This window comes from Rasamsonia emersonii, assembly GCF_000968595.1.
Source record: "Rasamsonia emersonii CBS 393.64 chromosome Unknown ctg1118621759993, whole genome shotgun sequence".
NCBI classification, from domain to species: Eukaryota; Fungi; Ascomycota; class Eurotiomycetes; order Eurotiales; family Trichocomaceae; genus Rasamsonia; species Rasamsonia emersonii.
The window spans coordinates 1-25,061 of NW_013563294.1; the positions used below are offsets into that span (position 1 = coordinate 1).

Here is a 25,061-nt window from a genome sequence, read left to right on the forward strand (position 1 = left end):
GTTCTTCGGCCTCGTTCCATCGCCCTTGATTCCGGTATGTGGATGCCAGATTCCCCATGCTGGTCAATGTCTCCGGATGCTCCACTCCAAGCATTTGCTTGGTAGCTTCTGCTGCCTCAGTAAGGGGCAATTCTGCCTCAAAATACCTTCCATCACGTAATAGACACCCGCCATATCTAGTAAGAAGCCTATGATCAATTGCAATCTGCACCCGATTGAGTGAAAGTGTGAATTTGACATGCGGGAAGTAAGTTCTCCAGATATCTCGATTTTCATATTCTGGGGTTGGAAATATTTCTGCGAATCGGGAAATAACTTTCTTGTAGTATCTCTTGAAGTTCTGCGTTTTTTTCAACCAATTTCGCGTTGCTATGTGAACCAGTCGGTGCATATCAAAGCTATTGTCCTCTCGCCGGGAGAGAAAAGAGTAAGAAATCAGACACGCAATAGCTTCAAGCCGCTGTTTGGTCGACGGAGCAGGAGGGAGAAATGCTTGAGGAATAGCCTTTGGTTCAGTGCACGATATAAGAGAGAGATAATCTGCGGCCAAAGGGTTCTGCGTTAGGATCTGTTCAAATGACACTATCCAAGTTGTCACAACAGGATTCTTCTGATCTTGGTATCTCCAGTCGTCTTCAAAGTCTTCTGAAAGTGTCTCCACAAGGCTTTCCTCGGTATCGTTCAAAAGTGACAGATAGTCAACTATGGTAATGTAGTTCATGTTCATGTATGCGCCAGCTTGTACGATGGCAAGAGGGATAAAGCATAATTGCTCTAGAAGCTGCTCTGTGCTCTTGTTGTCACCAAGGATCTCTTCCTGACCAAGTGTTTTCCGCAACAAATGCATGGATGTGTCAATGTCCATCTTGACTACCTCAATAACTGAATGATGAGCGAACTTCCTTGCAATCTGTTGATTCCGTGTTGTTAAAAGCGCACAACCGCGGCTGCTACTTGGTACGTAGTCTGCCAGGCGATGAGAACAACCAGTCTCTGATTTCTTAAACCAGGCATCGATATTGTCGGCATTATCGAAAATCATAAACCATTGACCAGCATTTTGATCATTTAGGTGATCCATGACCAACTTCTTGACATCTGTGTTTTTGTCCTCCATACCTGGCAGTGCCAACCTTTGTCCAATCTTTTGGTATGATCGCTCAAAGCTCTCTGGACTAGTAGAAGTCACCCAAAAGATAGAGCATGTCGGATACTTGTCTCTGACCCGATATGCAAGCTCAAGTGCGATTGAAGTTTTGCCCATTCCACCAAGTGCAAAGAGAGCCATCTTTGAAAAGCGCCCATCGACAAATAGGCCCTCTTCTAGCTGAGCAAGTTGTGATTCGCGACCGACGAAGTGTTCATTGCGCTGAAATGGAACCAACCAGTACACTGGATTCTTAACTAGACCAATGTCAGTATGAAAATGATGCTGCATCTCAGCTATTTCATACAAAACATGATTTAATAAAAAGCTCACTTACGGTCCTGAGTGGTTGCTGGCCAAAACTCTAGAAATGCTTTGGCACAAGATGCAGCAGTTGCAGCTGCATAGTCCTGCCATATCTTATTCTTATGGCTGTCCGCATAGTCACACACGCCTTTGATGATGACGCAAGGCAAGTTGTCCCAAACCCCAGCCCCTTCCATCTCAAATCCAATAACCTTCTCCGTTTTAGCCAGTGCATCGCGGTGTTCGCCAGATTTCATCACCGTGTCAGCTGATGCAATGGAGCCAAAGTGGACAAGTGGGTTTGGGCTATCTGCACTCAACCGGCTTCGTTGTATCAGCCCTCCCATGCATCTAAGCTTGCTGCAATCATTTTCCAATGCCTCATCACAAACAGGGTCACGACTGGACTGGCAGTCAGCACAAATGCATGCAGCAACTGGAACTTGATGGTAGTGCTTATGGCGATAAGACGCTTCAAACAATCGATCCTGTGTGGCGCCTGGATATCGCCATTTGCCATCCAGATGCTTCTGAAGATCCTGGAGGCATTTCAAAAGCTCTTCTTGAAGTTGATTGTGCATCCTGCGAGTCTTCAGACCAGAGAGAAAAGTTCTGATATCTCGGTTTGGTCGGCCAAGAGTCTCCTTGATGCCACTCTTCCGCTGGAATCCATCTGGGTATTGCCTGCCGAAATCATATTCAATGACACTGTCACTGATAATAACATCCCCCAGAATTATCTCGATATTTTCCGATGGAAACGGTACCCCCCCGCAGATTCCGACCACCAGTGCAAGGTTGATTCCGATAAAGCTGACTCGTAGGCTTGAGGCAGCACTGGCAGCACTTCCTTTTCCCATTCCTGGCAAGCAAGCAAGGACTATACTGTGTCGACCGATTCTTCCCGTCCTGTACCAGTTCCCATCTCCTCGTTGTTTGCCATACGTATGGTCAAACTCATCATAGTGCTCGTCAAATAAAGCCTCAACAGCATCGAACTCCAGAGGCAAGGCACAAATGATCGCTATTTCGAATTCGTTGCGAGATTGGGGGCGCATTTTCGGGTGATCTTCCTCTGTGTTCTGCTCAGTAGAGGATCAAAATTAGCTGATGATTCAAAGCTGGGATAGCCTCAAGACTCTCCACTGTGAAATAGTCCTCACCGTATCAAATGACTGTCACCATGATGTTGATGCCGTGGATCGCTCGTTGTAGGAGGCTGAGATGAAGTTGAGGTCGGCATGATGGTGAGAGCTGAGCCTCAGCTGCAGCCTGATGCTTCACGTAGCCTTGCCTGTCAGGACAGTGCGGGGTTGATGGGCTGGATGATCTAACCATAGCAATTCTCGGATTCGAAGCAAGCACGTGACTAACCATGGGATCATGAATGTAAAATTGTACAGAATGGACAGTTAATAAAGGGCCATTGAATAGGGGGGATTAAATTAAGAGAGATGTTTAAACTTTATTTGATGCTCTAACTATCCAAAACAGATCAAATAGTTGCAGGAAATCAAACAAATTCTTCATGCCTAATGTTAAAATTGCTACAGACCCATATGTATAAGCAGCAAAGTCTAACTATTCCAACCCAAAAATGCGGGACGGCATTAAAATTGCAATACAGAACAGTAATCCTCTAAACCTAGAGATTTTATTTCAACCTCAGCGTCTTCCAGTTCAGTACGCTGTGGCCTTTTGGCTCAAGTAGCTGGAGATGACAGGATTTGTCGATTCGAGCGGTGTGGAATTTGATCAGCCACTTTGGCCTTTTTTTCCTCACGTTTCTTTTCTGCCTCAAGGATAGCCTCGTCGCTGAGAATCTTTGCATCACCAACCACGGTAGATCGAGCTAATTGTCGACGTTTCTTTTCGTTGTTCTGCTGATGCAACTGTTCATTCTGATCTAAGAGAAGGGCAGATGCAGCAAATGCCTTTTCAGCAGCATTAGCTAATTTCTCAAGATATATTTTGCCGGGACCTCCAGACGAGTCTCGGGCCTGGTCAATTTCTGCCGCAGAAGAGCTAGCTCTTGAGATGTGGTTGGTGTTCGTATCATTTCCTTGACTAATAGAGCGCTATTTCCTTCAATGTAAATAGCTGGAGGGCGATTTTCCGTTGGAGGCATCTGAATCTCTCTCAGGACGCGATCTGGATCGAATGGGAATAGCCCACTCCTCGACCAGGCAGCCTCGATAATTTGTTTCTTCATGACCTTCCCTCGCGCCTCTGCATAGAGCTGGGTGAAGTGGCATTTCCCAACTATGTTGGCACCACCACGGTACAACTTCTCGACTTGCTCGCGGTACGCAGCCTTTAACGGCCCAAATACTCCTACATCATGGTTGGAGCTTGTCGGATGTATGGGAGGGTAAGCGGCAGAGAATGATATTGTTCTCAAAACAGAATCTCATCAACTCCAGCGATTAATGGGTGCCAAACCCGTCGTTGATCAGAATCCGTGGCTTGCGATTTGCTCGATCTCTGGTCAGAGGATCAAAAACGTGTTGGATCCAGTATAGGCTGATTTTTGTATCGGTATATCCCGTTTTAGAACAGGCAAAGTGCCATCCCGGAGTGGGATAAGTGGTCCATGTGCTTCGATGCGTGGCAGCAGGCCGGATGATCAGTGGGGGAAGAGACCTACCATCGGCAGAGATACATTCGATCGCTGTAACTAGAGTGCGCTTTACCCCTGCTTTCCGGTGCGGCTGGGGCTTGTCGCTGCTTACGAGAACCTTCAGTGTGCTTAGAACACTCAAAAGGACGCCTGTCTCATCCATATTGTACACATTCTCAGGAAGAATGTCCGGGTTCCTCAGCTGCTCTCCGATCAGCTTAAACCAGTCCTCCACCTTATGATAGATATGATGGTCATGTCGATTTGAATCGAGCGCCTTGCTTCTTATTGCCTTGATCTCTGGGTGACGCTTATGGAAGGCCTGCGGCCAATTCTTGCCTGGAGGTCGAACATCTTCACCATTTGCAAGGGTCTGACCGATTGAGGAACGCTGGCATCGCTGACGCGCAATCACATGTGCGAGAGGGCGGACATATTTGATCGGTAATGGATATCCATTCTTACACGCCCGCAGTAGATAGTCCACAAGAGCCTTTTCCTCCTGTGGTGTGAGGTACTGCTGACTCGCTGCTTTGGCTTTCCGAGATCGCCGAGCGTGGGCACGGTGCCACAAGGTGGATTGCGGGACGCCACTAGAGGCTGATAGAGCTGCATACGATTTGTTGGTCGAAGCATCGCTTATTCCGGCCGGCGCAGCTGTAGCTGGGTTAGCGATCTGCAGAAGAGACATTACTCTTGTCACTTAGCATCTATCTTAACATAGAAGAACAGATCATGCTCTTGAGGATGAGAACAATTCCTTGGGCTTCCTGCAATCACGTGATAAAACTTCCATGATTCCACCGCGTTCTACTACTAGACCAAAGATCGTTAGAAAAGTTTCATGAAACAAAACATCACTTCTGATATAATCTGGGCTTGTATGAGACGGTATTGCCTAGCCCGCAGAAGTACTTTTCAGACCCTTTGGATTTACGAATTTTTCTTCTCTACAGGGCTGAACTTTGTGGAGTGGCTCAAAGACATTAGATAAGGATTAATAAGCCATTTAAATGGTGCCATATCAATTTCTGTGTATTTAACTGACGTTGAAAGCGACGCTAATGACATAGTGTTAAAAGTTGGACAATTGAGCTCTCGCATTGACCAGAGGTAAATATCAGGTAGAAACCCGTATATTTGGTAATAGATTTTGAGGTGAAATTTGAGATAAGAAACTCGCTGTACTCTGAGAATGGCAAGCTATAGTTAGAAGTACCTGGTCAGGTTTTCGTTACAGCGGGACTTTCGGCACACCGGGACGCACGTTAGATGCTGTTAATAGCTTATTAATATAGGTAATGGGGTTCAAGAACTTTAGATATATCAGTTTTTTTTTTGTGAAGGCAGAGGCTGGAGAGGTTGTTGATGAACATGTAAGCTAGCTAGCTACCTGCAAGGGAAAAAAATGGTAGCTACGCTGCTGAGTGATAAAGATCGCCTCCTTCCACTCGCTCTTCTACCCCCGTTCTCCGGAGTCCGGAGCTCTGGAAAGAGTACTGTACATACCTCTGTCCAACAGGACAGGAGCCTTGGAGGCATGGCTTCGAGGAAATAGAAAAGGTCCTGAAGCGGGTTACATATGATGAAGTGATTATCCCCTCTTCCTCCTTGTTCCTAAAGGGTTAATTGGACTAAGTCAATGACTTTACAGGGAAAACCCTACACAACCGCATCATGCTTGGCTCCTACGACAGAGCAATGAACTGGTACCGCGCGCTAATATTAATAGCGGGGAATCTGAACGAGCAGCAGCAGTAGCTCGAGCCAAGACTAAAACTCCACCAGCCCATCCTCATGCTAACAGAGAAGCAACAACAACAACAACAACAACAACAACAACAACAACAACAACAACAACAACAACAACAACAACAACAACAACAAAATGCGATAAGCATACCTGGCTTTGCGGAGCAGATCCGGCAGGTTGCTGCTGACCTGGTGATCGTGAAAGAAGTCAGCACAACAGGGCACTGGGTATGTACAGTACAGCTAGAAACGAGAAAGAGGAGGTCAATGCTATTCTGGAGGAGCTCATCCTGCATCCGTCAAGGTCAAGGACAGTGTTCCTAACCAAACATGGTTTAATTACAGAGTAGTTAGACGCACAACATTTCTTTTATTTAAAGTGAGATCTATTATTACCTATTCTGAGGCTGAGTACGGAGTACTACTAAGTATGAGCAATAATGACTCATCACGGAGAATTGTGATTGGTTGGTTGCTCGTTGGTAAGTCGGTTTGGTTAGCCTAAAACGGTGCCCGCTTTTTTCAGCTGAGATGTATTGTACTGGTACGTTGTAATACGCTTACTACGTACTGTACGGAGTACCTATGTACATAGGTAAGTTACCTAGGTTGGCAGTACTCCGTATTAGTTGTAGGTACTGTTTGGTAAGAGTGTGATTATGCTTACTGCTACTGCTACGACATTATTATTGTGTTATTATTATTGTCAAGACAAGAATAAATAAATAAATATGCGTTGCAAGCATACACAAAATCAAGGCTAATAGCTAATATCGTAATAATGTCTCAGTCAATGGTTTAAAAAAAAGGAAAGAGACAAATCAACGATATATATACATATATATAGATGAAAATAAGTATCACTCATCATTGCTCATTATTCGTCATTTTGTCATTTCGTCATTTTTCAGGAGATCAGGCGAAAATAAAAGAAGTGTGTGTTAATACCTAGTTCTAGTCTTGTAAGCGTTGCCTTTAATATATTATCTATATCTTAGTTGTTTATTTATTGTCATTTATTCTTATTATTATCTCGATTACGAATGACTGCGACCTTTCTCTCTTTTTTATTTATTGTCTTCATTTCGCTGAACAAAATAAATATAACTGTACTAACGCAAGCATATTAAAAACAACAACATAACATTATACTCCGATCATCCCTTCCTCCCCTCCAACATCTTCCTCAACGCCGTCACCTCACCCTCCCACTTGGCAATCTGCAGTCGCAGCTCGTCCCGCTCCTTGGTCACCGCCGCCAGCTGCGCCTCGAGAGCGGCGACGTGGTCCTGCTTCCGCTGGCGGAACCGTCGCGCTGCCAGCGTGTTGCGTCGTCGCTTTTCCAGGATCCGCTCTTCTTCTGAGTCTAGGGCGCTGCTGTTGCTGTGGCTGGAGTCGATGGCCGCAGGTCGCTTTTTGGTATTGCGCTTTGTTGAAGATGGAGCAGTGACCGAGTCAGAAGAAGAGGATGTGGATGCGGAAGATGGGGTCTGCTTGGCTGGGAGGATTGGGCGATCCCGAGAAGATTGCTGAACGTGGGTGTTTGTCGACATGTTGAGGACATTCGATGAAGATGAAACATGATCAATATTAATATCGACCAGAGACATCTCATCAAGTGGAGACGCTGACTGGCTGAATCCTGCTGCAGTCGGTGGCTGAAGCATGATGTTCTCAGCGAGGACATCAACGCTGTCCGCCATCGATGGCAAGACAGGATTCAAATCGGCAGAGGGATTCTCCGGGAACGAAGAAACGTTCTCCTGGTCGAACGACAGGTTCTCTTCAACAGGCGCAATGGTCGAAAGATTCGGCGAGAAAAAGTCGTTGGTCGACGCGGCGTTCCAGAACAGATCTGGGAAATCAAACGCGCCAGCAGACAGCAACTGCGAGGATGATTCCGATGGTGTAGGACAAGAACAGGGTGCATGGACATGTACTTGACGATCTGCACATGTTGACGACGGCGGATGCAGACCGTCAGCTAGTTGACAGTAGGACGATGACGACGACGAAGAAGAATCCTGCTCAAACTGAGCGAATTGAAGAAGATCGTTATAGTTAAACGGCTGTTCCAGAGAGGAGCTGCCTGCTGCTGCTGTCTCGGCAGAGTAGAGTGAAGGCCATGGCTGCGCAGACGAAGCTGGTGAAGCCGCTGACCAGGAAGATTGAATAGTGGAAGACGCTTAGAAAAGCCCCAGTGGCGGATGAGCAGGACAGAGTCCTGCGCTGCGAAGCGGTCGATATGCGCGGAGAAGAGAAGCTGACGTCGTTGGATGAGAGAGAGAAGTTGAGTTTGCGGCGTTGGGTTGGCTCAATAAATAGGGTGAGTTAGCTGAGTTTGATTACGAGGGGAGCAGTAGATACCGTATTACCGTGTTTTGGCGGTGCAGATCTCGTAATAAACATCTGCGTTACGGTATTGACTAGACAAACTGCACCCTATAACACAGCCATAGGAACTAAATCCCGCGATCCCAAAAAAATTCCCAATGGGTAAAAAAAATGCAATTATTCCAATCCGAAACCACGCTCTTAGTAAGTAGGTAGTGTCCTGGACTGGACTGGACTGGACTGACTGGACTGGACTCGATCGGTCTCCATCCAGAGCAGTCCATCCATGCACACAGGTCGGGGTACGGATTTGGAATAGTCTACTCCGTTCTAGGTACTGTCTACATTAGGTAACGAAAAAGCAATCCATTGGAGTGATTAACACACGGCTGCTCGCACGAGATTTGGTCTATATAGTAGTCTCTTGTTGGTAGGTTTAGTTCGATTGCTGCTTTCGTTATGGGTTGCTGGGATATGAATTTTTAAATGCCTGCCACCAAATAAGGGCATGTGGGTACAGGTCAAATACGGAGTAGAATCGACCATAACGACTAGATCTAGTTCATGTGGTGCATACGAGTACAGCTGAATTTTCTCGACTGTCAAGTCCATTGTCATAACTATATATCCATTCATATGTACTGTACTGTACAGACTTGACAAATTATTAAAACCGCTCATGCAACATCCACATACATAGCACATCTCACTCGTCACATAACCAACTTATGTGCATCCATGCGCAGCATGGATGTTACACATTCGTAGAGGCATCCTTGACCTCCTCCGTGTGCTCCACATGAGCGGAGAGCCCACGCTTGGGCTCGACGTTGCCGTGCTCCATCTGGACGGTCTTCTCCGTCGAGACGGTCGTCTTCCACGCCGGCGTGCCGATGTACTTGATGCCGTTGGGGTCCTCGAACATGGCCTCCGTCTCTTCCAGCGTCTTGCCCGCCGTCTCCGGGAAGAGGAAGAAGGTGTGGACGAACATGGCCGTGTTGAAGACGCCGAAGATCAGGTACGTCTTCCACCGGATGTTGGAGAAGGACACGGGCGTGAACAGGCCCAGCGCCGTGTTGAAGGCCCAGTTGCCTGACGTCGCCAGCGCGACACCCTTGCCGCGCAGCCGCAGAGGGAACAGCTCAGGCGGGTAGATCCATGACGCTGGACCCCAGGTTGGCGCATACGACGCCACGAACAGATACGTGCAGGCGATCAGGCCCTTGGCTGCGGCGCCGCTCACCGACATGGACTCTTCCTTGACGTGGTCGATTCCGCCCGGCACGACCACGCCGTGCGCCGCCATGATACCGGCGTTGGCGTACATGAAGGTCATCATCAACGCAGCACCAACCAGCATGGTGGGGCGACGACCCCAACGGTCAATCCAGATCAGCGCTGGCAGGGTCATGAACACGTTGATAATGTACTGGATCGAGGAGGCAAGGAGGTTGGCATTGCCCGAGTAGCCGGCCATACCGAACACGTACGTGATGTAGTACACTAGACGAGTCAGTAAGAACTGCAGCAAAAGGAAAGAAATCACATACTCATCACGTTCATGCCGGTCAGCTGGGACCAGATCTGCGTGAACAAACCAATGAGGGTGCGGTTGAGCATGTTGGGCTTGAACAGGTCCAGGTAGGTGACGTTCTTGTGACGGCGCTCAAACTCGCACATCTCCTTGATGTCCTCCAGTTCGACAGCGACGAAGGGGTGGTTGAAGTCACCCTTGGCGTGGACGATGGCCAGCACGCGGTGGCAGTCCTCCCAGCGGTCCTTGCGGGCCAGCCAACGCGGCGACTCGGGCAGGAACGTCATGGCGATGAACAGGAAGACGGCTGGGATCATCTGCAGACCCCACGGGATACGCCAGGCAGCGGTGCTGTAGTCGTTGGAGTACTGGCCTCCAATGAACGAGCATCCGTAGGAAATGCTGACCAGTGTCAGCCTGGCATCACTCTCAGAGTACTCTCAGTGTCAAGGGGGATACATACTAGTACATGATCAGAATACCCCAGGTAATCGCCCACTGCTGGATGCCGACGAAACGACCACGCTTCGACGGCGGGGAGATCTCCGAGATGTAGACGGGCACCTGGGCGGATTCGACACCGACAGCGAGACCGTTGATGATACGACCGACGATAAGCATGCCGATGTTCTGCGCGGCGCAGATCAGAGTCGACCCAACCATCCTGTTTCGATCAGTATAATGCGATTTCCAGGAAAACCAGTCTGAGACATACCAGACAATACAGCCGATCATGATGGAGGTCTTCCGACCCACGCGGTCAGACAAAGGACCGGAAATCAAGGCGCCCAGCCATGAACCAGCCGCCATGGACGCGGTAATACCACCCTGCACCAGATCACGGGGGCCACTGCAGTTGGGGTCGTCATCGAACGGGGGACCATGCGGTCCCTGGTTGAAGTAGCATTTGTAGGAATTCTCGCCCAGCTGGGCGGACACAGACGAGATATCAAAGCCAAAGAGCGCACCGCCGACGACGGCAGTGGCCGCGATCACGTAGATATTCCCGACGACCATGGTGACTTGAATCCCGCCTGAGAGGCAGAGAAAGGTGAGGACGGGGTGGGAATAAGAAAAGAAAAAACTGAAGAGAGGGGGAGAAAAAAAAAACTCCTCAGAGGTCAACCGGTCGGAGGGAAAGACAGAGCGGAGGGGAAGAACAGGAACAGGAGGGCGGTTAAATACATAAGGAAGAATCCGAATAAAGTCGCCGATCCTACCTCGTTCTGAGTTGGTGCTGGCGCATGCGACGTCGTATTAGTGCATAATGGCAAGCATTGGAGGCATCGGGCATTCGGGCCCCATGGGACAAAAAATCCCGTGGGACAACTCGCGTACCTTTTCCCCCCAGAATCCCCGCAAAAAGGAAGCGCGCTGGACACGGCAAATTGCAAACAGCGAACGCAGCGCCGGCGGCCCACACCCATGTGGTCCCGTGCATGGATGCGGCCAACAGCAAGCATCCAGGCCCATCCATGGGCGTTGAGTCGGACGCGTTAGCATAAAAGCGCGGTCGATGGAGCAGCAGAGGAGCTCCAGCTGCACATGGCAAACGGCCGTGATTGGAAAGGCGGGCTCCCACTGGCTGACGCAAGTGGCTCGCTGGCCGAAGCCGGCGAAGCTTCGACGGACTGTGATTGCTGGAGGAATTCCTCAGCCTGCCCGCTGCGGCTAGCGTCCTAGACAAAGAGGGTGTGGGGCGGCTGCAACGCTGCGGGCGGCCGGCTTATCAGCGCCGCCGCTGCGTGCGGTTGTTGGGCTGCCGCACTCGCGATTGGGTGGCGCAGCGGTGGATCTACAGGGAAGCGGCAGAGGCTCTCGCCTATCACGCCCGCCAGTCGGAATGCGAGCTCGCCGCGGTTGGCGGGCAGCCAGTCAAAGCTTGTTGCGCACGCTCTAGATCTCGCGGCATGCCGACTTTCCGGCCAGGATGGACCAGGATGACCCTGACGCTGCCTTGACCTTGTCTGGTCATGTGGGATCAATTGGCCGTCGACAACTGCGGGGTGCCTCCTACGAGTCAGAGTGTTGCCTCTGGGGTAGAATACGGGGAAGCTAGTGTTGCGGAGAGAGCAGAATGCGAATGCGAATGCAACCTCGCAGCCTGAAATGGTCTGTCTGTATCTCGGCCTGGAGATGAGGTCGTTAGTGTCAGCGACTACGTACTCTCTAAGCGTCGTATCATCTTCCCCTCGCCACTGGCCTTGCCGACTGAGACTACCAGCGAGGGATCCTTGCCAACCTGTGCAGACTGAGACCCATCGTCCACCTGATCCTGCCGTGCTGGCGAGTTCCAGATCCTTCTGTCACTACTGCCCGTCTCCGCAGTGACAGTCAGATTTCAGGCAAGATGCTCCGGTAGGTAATCGCCCGATCGAAACGGTTGATCTCGATCGAGTCACGTTCGGATGGACCACGTGGTATTCCGATCCGACCAGTGGACGTCTGGCCATGATCTATCTAGGGCTCGGAACGCAGCGCCCGGGGTCAGTCACATGAACCAGATCTAACATCACTAATAGCAGAAAGACAAACAAAATCAAATCGGGCACTTAATAGAACTTCTCAGCGGAATATTCACTCTCTGCGTTGGTGGGCTGGGTTTTACACATCTCCACCAGTGACCACCCTTCCAGTCAACCAGAGAGCAGTTTCTCGACCTAGCTTGGCTGTCACTAGGCCATGCCCCAAATTCTATGGATAGGAACAATCACAACGGGCATGATGTCACGTAAATAGTAGACGTGTTTGATAGTACTATACTATCATTTATGTCATGCCAATTCCAATATTAGAACTACTAGTGGAGCAACACTGAGAAAGAGTGCAGGAGAATCATAGAGAAAGGCAGTGCTATTGCAGCGACAATCTTCATATAAACAGATTCCGTCACGCTATATATATATCCCACTTATACACCAACCTCCACAAATGCACCCCAGCTCAATGGTATCCGTTCTATCCACACAATTTATCCATCAACACGCATGTACTGACAACATCAATCGTTAAATTTTAAAAGTCAGGTCATCAGATGCATCAAACCGGAACTCGTTACACATGCCCGGGCTGAGTGTGCAGCTGTAAAGATGTTGTGCGTCTTGTTCGTCCGCTCACCAATCGCAGCTCTCCGCTAGCAGAGCAGCCAGCTCCTCGAGATACTTTTTATCAACGTCGTCGAAACCAGATGGCTCGGTGCAGTCGATGTCGATGATGGCGACGGTCTGTACAGGTGTGAGAATCATTCAACCAATGAAAGCTGTTTCACACACCTCTCCCCCAAAAAGAATCGGCACCACAATCTCACTCCGACTGTCCGCGTCGCAGGCAATATGCCCCGGAAACTCTAACACGTCCGGCACGACAACCGTCTCCTTCTTCAGCGCCGCCGTGCCGCAGACTCCCCTTCCGAACCGGATCTCCTGGCAGGCTGGTTTCCCCTGGAACGGACCCAGCAGCAGCTTGTAGTCTTCCGGGGACGCGTAGGTCGTTGCGATGGTCGTCGTGGTGAGGCCCTGCGTGGAGGTCGAGCGGGCTGGGGATGCCAGGACGGGGAATCGGTCGTCGCGGACGTAGAAGCCGGCCCAGTTGACGGACGAGGAGGGCTGGGGGAGCGCGTGGAATGCGTACCAGAGGAGAGAGGCGACGTTGGCGAGGTTACTGCAGGCAGTCAGTTGCTGTTGTCGTCGCGAAGTAGAATATACTGTTGAGGACGACTGCACTTCTTACCTAACCTGTCAACACACCCCATCAGCATAAAATCATTTACAATGCCGTGTAGAAAACGAAATACCTACCCAATTGCGCTGTCCCTCCAGCAACCCCCGCGCCTGCTCAAGCAGGAGCTGATAAACCTGCTCTTTGGACGACCCCGCAGGGAAGAAGGAAGAATCGGCGTGGGGCTGCATGATCAGTTTTGAAACGATTCATAAAAACTTGACGCATTGCAACTCACCATGTTGGCACAAACAAATAACAGTCCTAGAGAGAAGAAAAGAAAAAAAAAGCACAATGACGAAGAGAGAAGCTGGTTCTCAAGAGTAAAGTAAACTCTATTAATTAATTGATTGATCGGTGTAGGTAGGTATCGAATAATACCTCATGCTCCGTAATTTTACGGAGGACTTGACTATGGGTAATACTCCCGCTAATAGCGCGATGACAGCACCACCATCATAGTTATCGTCATCACTATACACACCCACTTGACGAATAACTAAATGAATAAATAAATATTTCTGGTCGGAATTGCAACGAAGTTATACGAAAAGTCCCCTGCTAAGTCTAGCAAAATGCCAACAACACAGTGCTCCTGTGTACTTAGTAAGTAATTGATAGCGCCGGCTCGGCTCCGTGACCCGTCACCATTATTAATTGCCGATAAACTGCCGAAGAATAAATAATGATGGCGGGGATCAATCAATCAATCAAAAGAAACAAAAAATAATTAATAATTACGTGCCTGGGTAAAGTTTTTTTTTATCTCAGTTAAAAAAAAGGCAATAATCATGACCAGCAACTATGTTTGTATATACTGTACACTACAGAACAGAATGTTTGTGAAGTCTTTATTTTTTTTTGCCCTGAATGGTCTACCTAGGTACTCTGCAGAGTGTCTCAAATCCGGTGGTAACGGTACATGCGCAAAGACCATTGACAGCGACCTCGCTCACATCCGGGAATACGGTCCATCCGTGATCTGCAGGATGGTACCTATGTACTTACTGTATAGAAGCTCTGATCAAAAACTATTTTTGTCATGGACATCGATCGTATGCCTACGCAGTACTAGGTACTTTTGCAATGCAACGTACATAGATCTCCGCAATACACTACTAAAGTTTACTCCGTACAAAGACAAAAAAAATATCAGGAAGAAGAGATGCTAGAATGATAGATGGCACCATGCATGCTGGCTCTAAACAAGACAAGCCAGCTTCTCAGATCCAATCAATTCTGTTCAGTCCAGTCCAGGCCTTGGATACAGCCTCTGTCTGTATATAATCTCGTGTCTATCTGTATATCTAAAGTAAGTATAAGTATAAGCAGTGGTATCGTAGTAGGTGACTGTAGTAGGTCAGTAATGACGTGTCGTGTCCCCAATGACATGACATGACCTCCTCAAAAACAAAATCAAATAAATCAGCTTGCGCCAATATTCAACAATATGTTGGAACATAAATAAACAACGCCTTGTCCTGTCTTGGCTAGGACATGGAACGGAACGGTGCATCAAGATTCAAGACCGAAGGATAAATAAATAAATAGACCACCAAAGAAGGCCATGAAGGAATTAAAACCAGATCACAAGAATTGTAAAAGAAAAAGTCTCTGTGTGTAAACATCATGAAACCTGATGATGGTCTCCAGATCCAGTCGTATGCAAATATAGACCAGAAGTGTGCCAGACTGCCAGTGCATCCGTCAAGGTGCAGAAGGTGCAGACATAGGTGCAGACATGTGCAGACATATCATAGGTGCGATGGTGCGATGCTACATGTTCAGCAGGCTCATTTGGCGTCTCATCGGACTGCCTGCATCGCCGTCCTCACTCGGTCCAAAGCCGCTATCGGTGCCCGTGGCCGGAGTGTCAAAGTCAATGTCGAACTCGGTCTCCTCCTCTTCGTCGGGAGGAGCGCCCTCGACATTCCCACTCCAACTTTTTTGCGTCGCACCCCGCGTGTTCCACCGCAGGGCCCGGCGGACACTCTCGAACCACTCCCCTCCGCCAGAGACGACGGTTGGGAAAGGATACTGACTAGCCTCCACGGTGACGTAGTCGCCTTGGCGGAGCTCCACCCGCCCTTTGCCGTCAAACGAGCAATAGGCGCTCGAGCGAGATGAGAGGGGCACCGCAATACGAAGCAGCATCGTGTCGGAGAGGACCATGGGACGGAAGGAAAGGGTGTGAGGACAGATCGGAGTGAGAAGGATTCCGGGAATCGAAGGATGAATGAGAGAGCCACCAGCGGAGAGGGAATAAGCAGTTGAGCCTGAAGAAATGTTAGAACCTCATAAAAATAAGGGAAAAAAAGAAAAAAAAAGAAAAAAAGAAAAGAAAAGAAAGGTAGGAAAGGCAATTACCTGTAGGGGTGGAGAAGATGCACCCGTCCGCTTGGACGACAGTCAACAGTTCATTATCTCCGTACAGCTCGAGATTCGACACATACGGCGAAGGCCCGCGGTCAATGACCAGCTCGTTCAGCACCTCAAACTGCTCGCACTCTTCGACATCACCCGGCGCGGCGCCCTTGCTCCGATCAGCACGGTACACCGTGCAGGTGAATCGCATACGCAGGTTGACGCGCATCCCCACATCGCCCATCACGTTGTTCAAATGTTCCTTGTACTTTGCAAACTCGAAGTTGGTCAGGAAGCCGAGACTGCCGAGGGAAAAGGACAGAATCGGCGGCACGATGCGTTGGAAGAGCCAGGAGGTATAGAGGACCGTGCCGTCCCCACCCAAGGTGATCACCAGATCGAATATCTCGGGCGATGTCCAACAGAGGTCGGGCGTCCAGTACCTGAGCATGGTCTCGAATCGAGGCTCTTTGGCCAGCAGACCTGCCGCGTCGAATCGCTTCGAGTTGCGCAGCTTGGCGTCCACATACACGTTCACGCCGAGATCACTGCCATACCGGGGCGTACTGAGCAGCCATTCGGCCAGCTCGCGGGTCAGGTAGACCAGGTTGTTGTCCCGCGCCTTGGTGACGATCATGACATTCTTCACGGCGCGCTTGATGGGCCGGCGCTGGAGCTGCTTCGAAACCTCTCTCACCCCGGTCGCGGTCTGCACGAGACGGGAATGCGACAGCCATTCGTCGTCTGCAATCTCTTCGAGGACCTTTTGGATGTTGACCGCGTCGTCAAAGCGCTGGTGGAAAAAACAAGGGGACTTCAGAGCAAAGCGAGCTGTCGATGGTGTCTTGTCCGTGTATCCCGACAACTGCAGGTTGGACAAGGCCGCAGACAGTCGCTGGGAGGAAGAATTGCTGTATGTGCCGTCCTTCTCGATCTCATCACCAGAGTTATTATTATTAGACTGGTTGTTACTGTTGAGCAGCCCCGTCAAAGAAGCCGCCAGCGGCATGGACGGGGCATTGGACATGGGCGGTCGCGACGCAAGGGCCTTCATGATGGTTTGGCGCGGAACAGAATCGGTCGACAGCGTGTTCTGGCGGTGTTTGCGAAACGACTTGGGAGAGCGCAGTTGCAAGAAAGGCGACGTGGGAGCGGATTCCACCGCGTCGCTGGGACGTTCCTCGTCGGCCGGAGGATGCGTGTCGCCAGCCGGCTGCTCCTCTGCGGCCGGATCGCTCACATGAATCTCGTGTTCCGTCTGCGATGGATCGATGTTGCGGGCATAATCTCGAAGCAGCGAGCCACCGACGTCGGAAGCGGAGGACGGGGCCCGCGACGACAGCAACGACCCGATTCTGTCGCCTGCGTTCTGGCCCGAGAGCAGTCCCAGCGAAGGCCGACGAGCAGATCCAGGGCGACTGTCCTGAGGACCCGCGGTAGGCGATGGCGACAGGATGGGATGGGTAAAGGTCGATGGCATGTCGTCGTCGGCGGGGGGCATCGCGGTCCTTATACCAGCGTTGGAGGGCGGATCCGGAGTTAAGTCACGTCAGAGTCAGCAGTCGGCCAGCGTCAATGCCAACCCCCCCCTAAACTCCAGACCAGCTGACAAAAAGCTCGGCGATGATGATTAATGTGGGGGATCTTGCACGTCCCGCAGCGATAGCGTCGCTGCAGGGGCGTCGATTCCTTCGCACGGGGCGGACAAAATAATGATGACGAGCAGTCCAGAGCTCCGGGCCCGGAGATAATTGGAGCGCAGCGCGAGTCTAAGATGTCAGCGCAGACTTCCGGCTGGCGGGGCTTCGTCGGATCCGATAGCAGACGCAGCTGCAGAGCTTAATAATAACAGTCAGAAAGTTCCAGGCGATGACACCGTTGGGGAAAACGGATCTGGCGGGGATATTTCCGAAGAGAGATCCAGCCCAGGAACCAATGGTGCCGGACGAGGGAAGGCCTTCGAAATCCCCAGAAGGCGAAGTAACTCTGAAGAAGAATGACGAAAGGCAAACAGAACGAGTGGAGCTGGTGGCCTGCACCGACAGAAAGGATCAAAGAGAAGAATTAGGAAAGTTATTGTTATAATCATGATCCAAGATGGAAGAAAATCTGCGAAATACTGGTGTTCTGGAGAGAGCTGTTTCCCCATTTTATTTGTCAGACAAGATCAGATGTCAGACAGCTAGCAAATCTAGGAGCATTCTCTCTGCTCTCGCTGATACGGACCTCAGTTTCAGCCTTCTGACTGGAATGTCAGAGCCGGCATCTGAGGCAGGCTAGCAGCTCCCCCGTGCTTGGCGGCAGTCCGCTGCACTGATCTCGTCTCACCTTCCTTCGAGACTGCATAGCTATAGCTGCCATACTAATGGATGCAATAAGAAAGATTATGCAGATTACACCCCTCGTGACGATGGTTTAGTCGCACGGCTACCTATTGACGCAGCGACTAATAGTATCGACAACAACTAAGAACAAAAGGAAATCCGGAAACAATCAGCGCTTAATAGATTCATTCGATACAGATTAATCATGTGCTGTCTGCGGCCCGATCCGTGGTTTGAAACTCGGAGTGAGCTGGCGTACAACTCATCAGCCTAGATGTCTCGTCTGTGCGGTCCCGGCTATCTCTCCGAGAGCGCGCGGATGATACCGGTCAACACGCCCTACCCCTAGTTTGCCCTCATGTTGTCTTCTTTGCGTGCGTTCAATGCCTGGCCCCGTTGCGAGTGTCGAAGCCAAGCTTGTTTTGCCCCAGCAGCATATCTTCAATGGCACTTGAGCGGACAGACATTCAGCTCAGGGGCCAATAGTGATCGTGCCTATCTGAGCTCAGGGCTCAGAAACGCCGGAGTCGACAAAGTAAAGGCAGCCTGACTGGAACAGAATGCCGAGAAATGACCCGCCTCCATGCCATAAAGAACGTGAGGCGGCGATGGTAGAATATCGTAGCTCCGTTGAGACGCAAGAAATCCCCCAACTACCGCTAGATCAAGCGGCGTCAATCGTCCATGCATAATCCTTGTAGATCTTATCTTCGACGGTCTCCCTCAAGAAGCTCTCCACGCTCTGGCCGTCAGCACCCTCGGCCATCTGGACATCCCCGTCGCCCGTCACGGTCTTCATTCCGCGACAGATGGCATATGCGCGCTCATGCACCCTGTCCCACATGTCAAAATCGAAACTGCCTTCGCTCTCATTCAACAGCAGGTGCCCCTTGGACGAAAAGGCCAGGACGTGGACAGATTCCGCCGCCTTGGCGTCGCTGACGGACGGGTCTCGAATGATTTCGCCGGAGGGGGTGACGGCCAATGCGGTCGCCGCGAAGGTCATGGACATGGGAATTGCCGCAGAATGAAGCGTCAGGAGAGCTGTATGAAGCAGGGACGGTAAAATGGGTAGATACTGCCAAAAGACAAGCCAAGAATCAGCTGCTATGGTTCGAAGACATTGATCGCCAACGACAGCAAAGACTTACCGACTCCCCCCGGCGAATCTTCCCATCATTCCCACCTCCCAAAACCACCAGTGTCAACACGATGCCCCGTCTCGGGAACCCTTTCTCCCTCCCCAGGATCACCCGGCCTAACACCCCCTTCAAGATGCCCTCCACGTATCTCTCGCCGACCGCGCCAGGCGCCGTTCCCGGCTTGACCAGGACCTCGAGGGTAGCCTCCTCCGGTTTCTGCGCATCGCGACGACCAGGCAATTCGACGGGCCCATTGACAGAACCTAGGATCCGGAACCCCGTGGCAGGGCAACTGTAAGACGCGGAGCCGTCGGCGCGACGAAGAGGAGAGATGGTAGCCGTTGGTCCTGTCATTGACGTGACGCGACGGATTCTGGAATGACGGGATGGGCAGTCAAGAAATATCAAGACACGACTGGCCTTGATACTGATTCTGGTTTGGCGATCGAAGCAGCTGCAGGCGTCGAGCTCTGTGCTGAGAGCTGCTGGCAGTGTGTCTGTCACTCGTCAGTTTTTTCTCCGTTGGAGCAGCAAGGCCCTTTGGCGGGCCGCGCGTTGTGATTGGCGGACCAGGAGTTTGTACCAGCTGGGTAATGATGACAGGGCTTTGTTTCCCTTCTCTATTATTTTCCAGTTCTGGGTTGTAAACAATTATATCTACACACCTGTCAACGCCTCCAAATGCTGTAGAGAGATGTCGGTGGTGACGACTATGTTCGTCGATGTTGAGGGATTGCGCTCGTATCCACCGTTGCAGTTCTCTTCGAGATGGCACTGTCGATCTCGCGCATATTGGAGATTACACAAAAATTGTTCTTGGATGGGAGTCTCAGTAAGATACTGGGTTGTGTAAGTACTATAAAATCTTAAACATCCCTTTGGGATAAATTTTCAGGATTCAGATGGTAATCATGTAACGTGATCGTTCAGCACGGCACAGCATGCATGATATATAAATATATAAATTTCTGTGGAACACCACAAGAGTAGAATTTCTTAACTGTTTCTACCCCATCAATCGAGAAAAGTTTCCAATCTTGGGGTTGAATGATTGCCCAGTTCCGACAGATCAATAGTACTAATTGATGGGGTTTTTACTATCATTAATAACCTAGTGAAGTATGCTGTGCCTTACACGGGGAAAATTTGTGCTCGCCTTTGGTGGTAGCGGGGACAAAGAACTCAACCCACATAAAATTTTAATCTGATCTCACCTGGTAGCACATGGATGAGAACATTATTAGAGGATGAGAACATTAGTAGATTATTCTTGACCTCATTTAACAAAAAGGAAACCATCAAGAACCATCCCCAACCTGCGCTCTTGTTACTTTAAGCCAGAATTTAAAGAAAAATATGCTATTATTTAAGAAAACTAAGGTCATTTGACAGATGTTTCTTCGTGGAGCAAAAAGAAAAGAAATGAAAGAAATTCGGCCCGAACCGCGATTCGAACGCGGGACCTCTCGCATTCGAGACACTAAACCGTCCGTTACGAGGGAAGTTTGCATAGCCCAAAGCGAGAATCATACCACTAGACCATCCGGGCGGTCATGTTAAACGCCGGTATATCGCCAATTATTACCCAACAAAAGGAAACTATCCTCAACACATCGTTATATACTCTAACAAGGTACTTGATAAGTACTGATGGATCAACTGTACAGGGCTGCTATCTATAAGCAACTGCTTCCAATATGTGTGAGGTAACAGCCTCAAAAGATTTGAAACCCTCTTTCTTCTGGAAGTACACATCTAAAAGAAGGGGATTTCTCTATCTTAGACGAATGGAGGCCTTTCTTGCTATTGATTTATAAGAGCTGATTAGTCTTGTTTCTGGGCACAGCACGCCATGAGAGACTTCGTCTTGATAATTATAGTAGTACTATAACAATCAAAATTCCTACGTTTGAGAGAATCAAATCCTTTGAAAAAAGAGAGATGGTTAGTTAGTACACTGAAAATATGGTTCGCAGATCCTCGTCGTCGCAGCTTTACGCGAACTTCACAATCACAACATGTGCGTTCGGCAGTGACAGAAGCCTTGTTGGAATATAATCAAGAAGTGGTCCAGAGCAGTAATCTGAGAGTTGTAATTAGAGTTACCAGGAATCACCTGTTCGCACATGACTAGAATACTAGAATCGAAGCAGAACTTGTCAAGAAGCAGAGCGCTTGTCATCATGAGAGCAAATACCTTAATGCCACGCTAGGTGAGCTACCTCCTAGCTAATTATTGGCCTCCATAATCTCACTGTCTAGAGCATTATTATTTCCTATAGTTATTTCCTATAGAAGTGCAGCTGTCGGATCGCTACCCTAAACCCAATCCGGCCCGCGATCGGCGCGCCGGGAACGCGGTAATTGCTTACCCACAAAGCCGGCATGCCGCGGTCTGCCTAGGATCTGACCTCGTTAATTCCTTTTTTCGGGCCCAGGAATTGTTAAGAATGCCTAGGAGAGGTACCTGCCAAGGTTAGTACCTACTCCCTGCCTAGGTACCTACTGCTGGCGGCTTCCCTTTCGGGCTTAGATCTCATAGATCAATCCTCCGATACATCTTCCTCACCCTCCTGTACCGTCATTCTCTTTCTGCCAGCATTCTAGCCATTCTCAAGGATAATGGACCTCCATAAAAAGGCCGTCGCACGGATCGCGGCTACTGTCCGCCAGTTCTACGAGCGCAAAGAGCCCTACCGGATCTTCCATGGCTCGACCAACAGCACGCGACCTTTCCGCCGGGATCGCGTGGTCGATATCAGTAAGCTCGCAAATGTTCTGAGCGTCAACACCAAGACACGCACGGCCCTCGTCGAGCCCAATGTGCCGATGGATCGCCTGGTCGAATCGACTCTGAAGTATGGTCTGGTGCCCCCGGTGGTCATGGAATTCCCCGGCATCACGGCTGGCGGAGGCTACGCGGGGACCTCCGGGGAGAGCAGCTCGTTCAAGCATGGCTTCTTCGACAAAACGATCAATTCTGTCGAGATGGTGCTCGCCAATGGCGACACTGTCACGGCATCCTCGACAGAGAACTCCGATCTCTTTCACGGCGCTGCCGGTGCGGTGGGAAGTCTGGGGATCACCACCTTGATCGAGCTCCAACTGATCGAGGCCAAAAAATACGTGAAAGTGACATACCATCCACGAAGAAGCGTAGCGGAGACGATCGAGTCTCTTCGCGACGAGATATCCGACTTTTCGAATGATTATGTCGACGGCATTCTTTACTCCAAGGACCACGGCGTCGTCGTCACTGGTGAAATGACGGACGACAAGCCGGAGACGGCTGCCGTGCAGACGTTCAGCCATCCCTTCGATCCGTGGTTTTACCTGCACGTGAAGGATAAGACCCTTTCAAGATCCTCACCTGCCGTGACCGAGTACATCCCCCTGGCAGAGTATCTTTTTCGCTATGACCGCGGTGGCTTCTGGGTCGGCGCCTCCGCCTTCGAGTACTTCAAATTCCCCTTCAATCGGTATACGCGGTGGTTCCTTGACGACTTCCTGCACACGCGCATGCTGTACAAAGCGCTCCATGCGAGCGGTGAGTCCAGTCGCTACGTGGTCCAGGATCTGGCACTGCCCTTCTCGACAGCCGAAGCCTTCATTGACTACACCGCTGAAAAGTTCGGCATCTGGCCGCTGTGGCTCTGCCCGCTGCGACAATCGCCTCAGCCGACGTTGCATCCCCACACAGGGGAAGTGGAGGCCGACGGCCAGACGCCAAAGCCGATGCTCAACATCGGGGTCTGGGGCTTCGGTCCCGCGGACCCGGACGCTTTCGTGGCTGCGAACCGCGACCTGGAGCGTCGGCTGCGGGAGCTGGGCGGGATGAAATGGCTGTACGCGCACACCTACTACACGGAGCAGGAGTTCTGGGAGATGTACGACCGCGAGTGGTACGATAACCTGCGGCAAAAGTACTCCGCGTCGACGCTCCCCAGCGTGTATGAGAAAGTGAAGGTGGACGTCGAGAAGAATCGCCGCGAGAGGGAGTCTTGGGGCGGGTGGTTGAGGTCGCGGTGGCCTTTGGGCGGGCTGTGGGGGATCTGGAAGGCGATCGAGAGTAAGGAGTATATGATCCATCGGAACTCGACGTGGAAGTGGAAGGCGTAACAAAAGTGTGCGGCTGTGCCGTCTAAATTGTAGTACGTGAAAAGCATTACTCTGTACAGTACAGGTAGAAATATAGATATAGACATAGACCTTGAGTGTACTAATAGAGCGGCTATAATAGATAGACACAGATTTATTCTGAACAATGCGAAATTCTTTCTGTCTAGTGTAAGGGACCTAGGATTGTGAATTGAGTGGCATGTCATTTTTGATTCTTCTCAACATGTCATCATTAGTATAGTAGTAGTAGTCGTAGTAGACCCTATGGAACTCTAATCTCATCAGAACATTTCGAAACAGACATCAACCAAGTCAATCAACATGTGATACGTCTAGAACGAAAAAAAAGAAAGAAACAAGAAATACAATCTAGCCAATACACGTATTCGTGTCTCCTGCTCAAGAAGAACCATTCTGACTCGCAGCATCAGCGGCAGTCGTCGCCGCCCATCGAATCAAACTAGCAATAGTCGAGCTAACAGCCTCCTTCCGCGGAATCTCATGGCCACCGCCGTGGTCATACACTCTCCGAACCTGCGGATCGCACAGGTTGGCCAGCTGCAATCCCGCAAAATACCGCGGATCCTTGGACCCGTAGACGTGGACGGTCGGGATAGTGATCTGGTACGGCCCCGTCACGAGACGGGCGAGCTCGTCGGGCGAGAGTTTCGTCTGGTCTTTGACGTCTTTCCACCGCTGCGATCCCTCGGCCAGGATGGCGGACGCGGAGGCCCGCTCCTGCAGCGCTTTCCGCGAGGCAAGGTCTAGCTCCCACGCCTCGCGCGAGACGGTGAAGCCTAGCTCTTGCTCCAGGACCTTGAGCGAGGGACCGCCGCAGATGAAGATGGCGAATTTGAATGGTGGGGGCGTCTTCTGCTGTCGCTGATGATGCAGCAGCACGCTCGACCCCAGCACGCAGCCCTGCGAGAACATCATCACGCCGTCGTACGGCCCCCGGCTAGCAACCAGCTCGTCGAGCCAGGCCCGTGCCGCAGCGATGTTCTCGACAGTGTCCTCCTTCCAGAAGCAGTAGTAGGGAGGCCCGTAGAAGAGCTCGATGCCCGCGGCCGGAGTCGATGGGTGCGGCGCGTTGACGAAATCAAAGTCGATGTCGTCGTCGCCTGCGCTACTACTCGCCTTGAGGGCCATTCGGACGGAGACTATACAGATATTAATTAGCCGGGTTCTTTCGGAGAATGACATGCCTGTTCATATGCATTTGGATCGAGGATTGACTCTCTTTTCTTACCAGTCTGAGATTTGAAAATCTCGCCGCTTGTGCCGAATCCGTGCAGGCAGAGGATCCTCATTTTGACGATGGCATGTGCGTGCAATGCAGTGCGTTCAGTTGGATGTGACTTGGATGAAGTCTGACAACTACGAAGGAGAAGAGGAGTAAATATAAAACAAAGGTAGATGATTGGATGATTGCAAATCGCAATTAACAGATACCAAACAGACTACACACAGGAAGAGAAGCGTTCTCTAATAATAATAACAAGTTGTTGTCTGTTTAAAAAGAAAAGGATAACAAAAACAACCCAGTCTAGAAGTAAGCAGAATGAGAAGCAGAAGAAGAAGAGTTACGTTACACTCACTCCCCGACGGCCCCCAGACGGAACCGATTGGCTGGACTGGGCTGGGCTGGGCTGAGAATGCCCCTCGCATCTGTGTCAAATGAATACAATACTTATCTAGGCGG

At 50.4% G+C, this 25,061-nt stretch overlaps 9 protein-coding genes across 9 annotated transcripts; 2 read left to right on the top strand and 7 right to left on the bottom strand.

The window, feature by feature from the left end:
• On the bottom strand, positions 1-2,511 carry T310_1554 (uncharacterized protein; the record flags this gene model as incomplete). Its single annotated transcript, XM_013475527.1, has 2 exons — positions 1-1,404; positions 1,485-2,511. Coding segments are annotated over 2 exons (2,431 nt in total), but the record flags the coding sequence as incomplete, so codon positions are not given.
• Positions 2,512-3,156: 645 nt separating this feature from the next.
• On the bottom strand, positions 3,157-5,615 carry T310_1555 (uncharacterized protein; the record flags this gene model as incomplete). Its single annotated transcript, XM_013475528.1, has 5 exons — positions 3,157-3,515; positions 3,629-3,787; positions 4,101-4,749; positions 5,341-5,388; positions 5,583-5,615. 5 exons carry the CDS (start codon positions 5,613-5,615, stop codon positions 3,157-3,159), a joined length of 1,248 nt encoding a protein of 415 aa, XP_013330982.1.
• A 255-nt stretch (positions 5,616-5,870) lies between these two features.
• Positions 5,871-6,627, top strand: T310_1556 (uncharacterized protein; the record flags this gene model as incomplete). The annotated part of the gene is made up of 4 exons (XM_013475529.1): positions 5,871-6,053; positions 6,130-6,307; positions 6,421-6,456; positions 6,569-6,627. 4 exons carry the CDS (start codon positions 5,871-5,873, stop codon positions 6,625-6,627), a joined length of 456 nt encoding a protein of 151 aa, XP_013330983.1.
• Positions 6,628-8,913: 2,286 nt separating this feature from the next.
• Positions 8,914-10,710, bottom strand: T310_1557 (Hexose transporter; the record flags this gene model as incomplete). The annotated part of the gene is made up of 4 exons (XM_013475530.1): positions 8,914-9,662; positions 9,710-10,095; positions 10,157-10,357; positions 10,409-10,710. The coding sequence occupies 4 exons, from the start codon at positions 10,708-10,710 to the stop codon at positions 8,914-8,916; spliced, it is 1,638 nt and encodes a 545-aa protein (XP_013330984.1).
• A 2,096-nt stretch (positions 10,711-12,806) lies between these two features.
• Positions 12,807-13,651, bottom strand: T310_1558 (GAF domain nucleotide-binding protein; the record flags this gene model as incomplete). Its single annotated transcript, XM_013475531.1, has 5 exons — positions 12,807-12,917; positions 12,966-13,353; positions 13,423-13,427; positions 13,491-13,595; positions 13,649-13,651. The coding sequence occupies 5 exons, from the start codon at positions 13,649-13,651 to the stop codon at positions 12,807-12,809; spliced, it is 612 nt and encodes a 203-aa protein (XP_013330985.1).
• Positions 13,652-15,186: 1,535 nt separating this feature from the next.
• On the bottom strand, positions 15,187-17,275 carry T310_1559 (NAD(+) kinase; the record flags this gene model as incomplete). The annotated part of the gene is made up of 2 exons (XM_013475532.1): positions 15,187-15,686; positions 15,778-17,275. 2 exons carry the CDS (start codon positions 17,273-17,275, stop codon positions 15,187-15,189), a joined length of 1,998 nt encoding a protein of 665 aa, XP_013330986.1.
• A 1,487-nt stretch (positions 17,276-18,762) lies between these two features.
• Positions 18,763-20,478, bottom strand: T310_1560 (Uncharacterized protein; the record flags this gene model as incomplete). The annotated part of the gene is made up of 4 exons (XM_013475533.1): positions 18,763-19,176; positions 19,250-19,737; positions 19,906-20,080; positions 20,455-20,478. The coding sequence occupies 4 exons, from the start codon at positions 20,476-20,478 to the stop codon at positions 18,763-18,765; spliced, it is 1,101 nt and encodes a 366-aa protein (XP_013330987.1).
• Positions 20,479-22,069: 1,591 nt separating this feature from the next.
• Positions 22,070-23,548, top strand: T310_1561 (FAD-binding protein DIMINUTO; the record flags this gene model as incomplete). Its single annotated transcript, XM_013475534.1, has 2 exons — positions 22,070-23,309; positions 23,424-23,548. The coding sequence occupies 2 exons, from the start codon at positions 22,070-22,072 to the stop codon at positions 23,546-23,548; spliced, it is 1,365 nt and encodes a 454-aa protein (XP_013330988.1).
• Positions 23,549-23,758: 210 nt separating this feature from the next.
• Positions 23,759-24,669, bottom strand: T310_1562 (Uncharacterized protein; the record flags this gene model as incomplete). The annotated part of the gene is made up of 2 exons (XM_013475535.1): positions 23,759-24,519; positions 24,609-24,669. The coding sequence occupies 2 exons, from the start codon at positions 24,667-24,669 to the stop codon at positions 23,759-23,761; spliced, it is 822 nt and encodes a 273-aa protein (XP_013330989.1).
• Between the last annotated feature and the right edge of the window lie 392 nt (positions 24,670-25,061).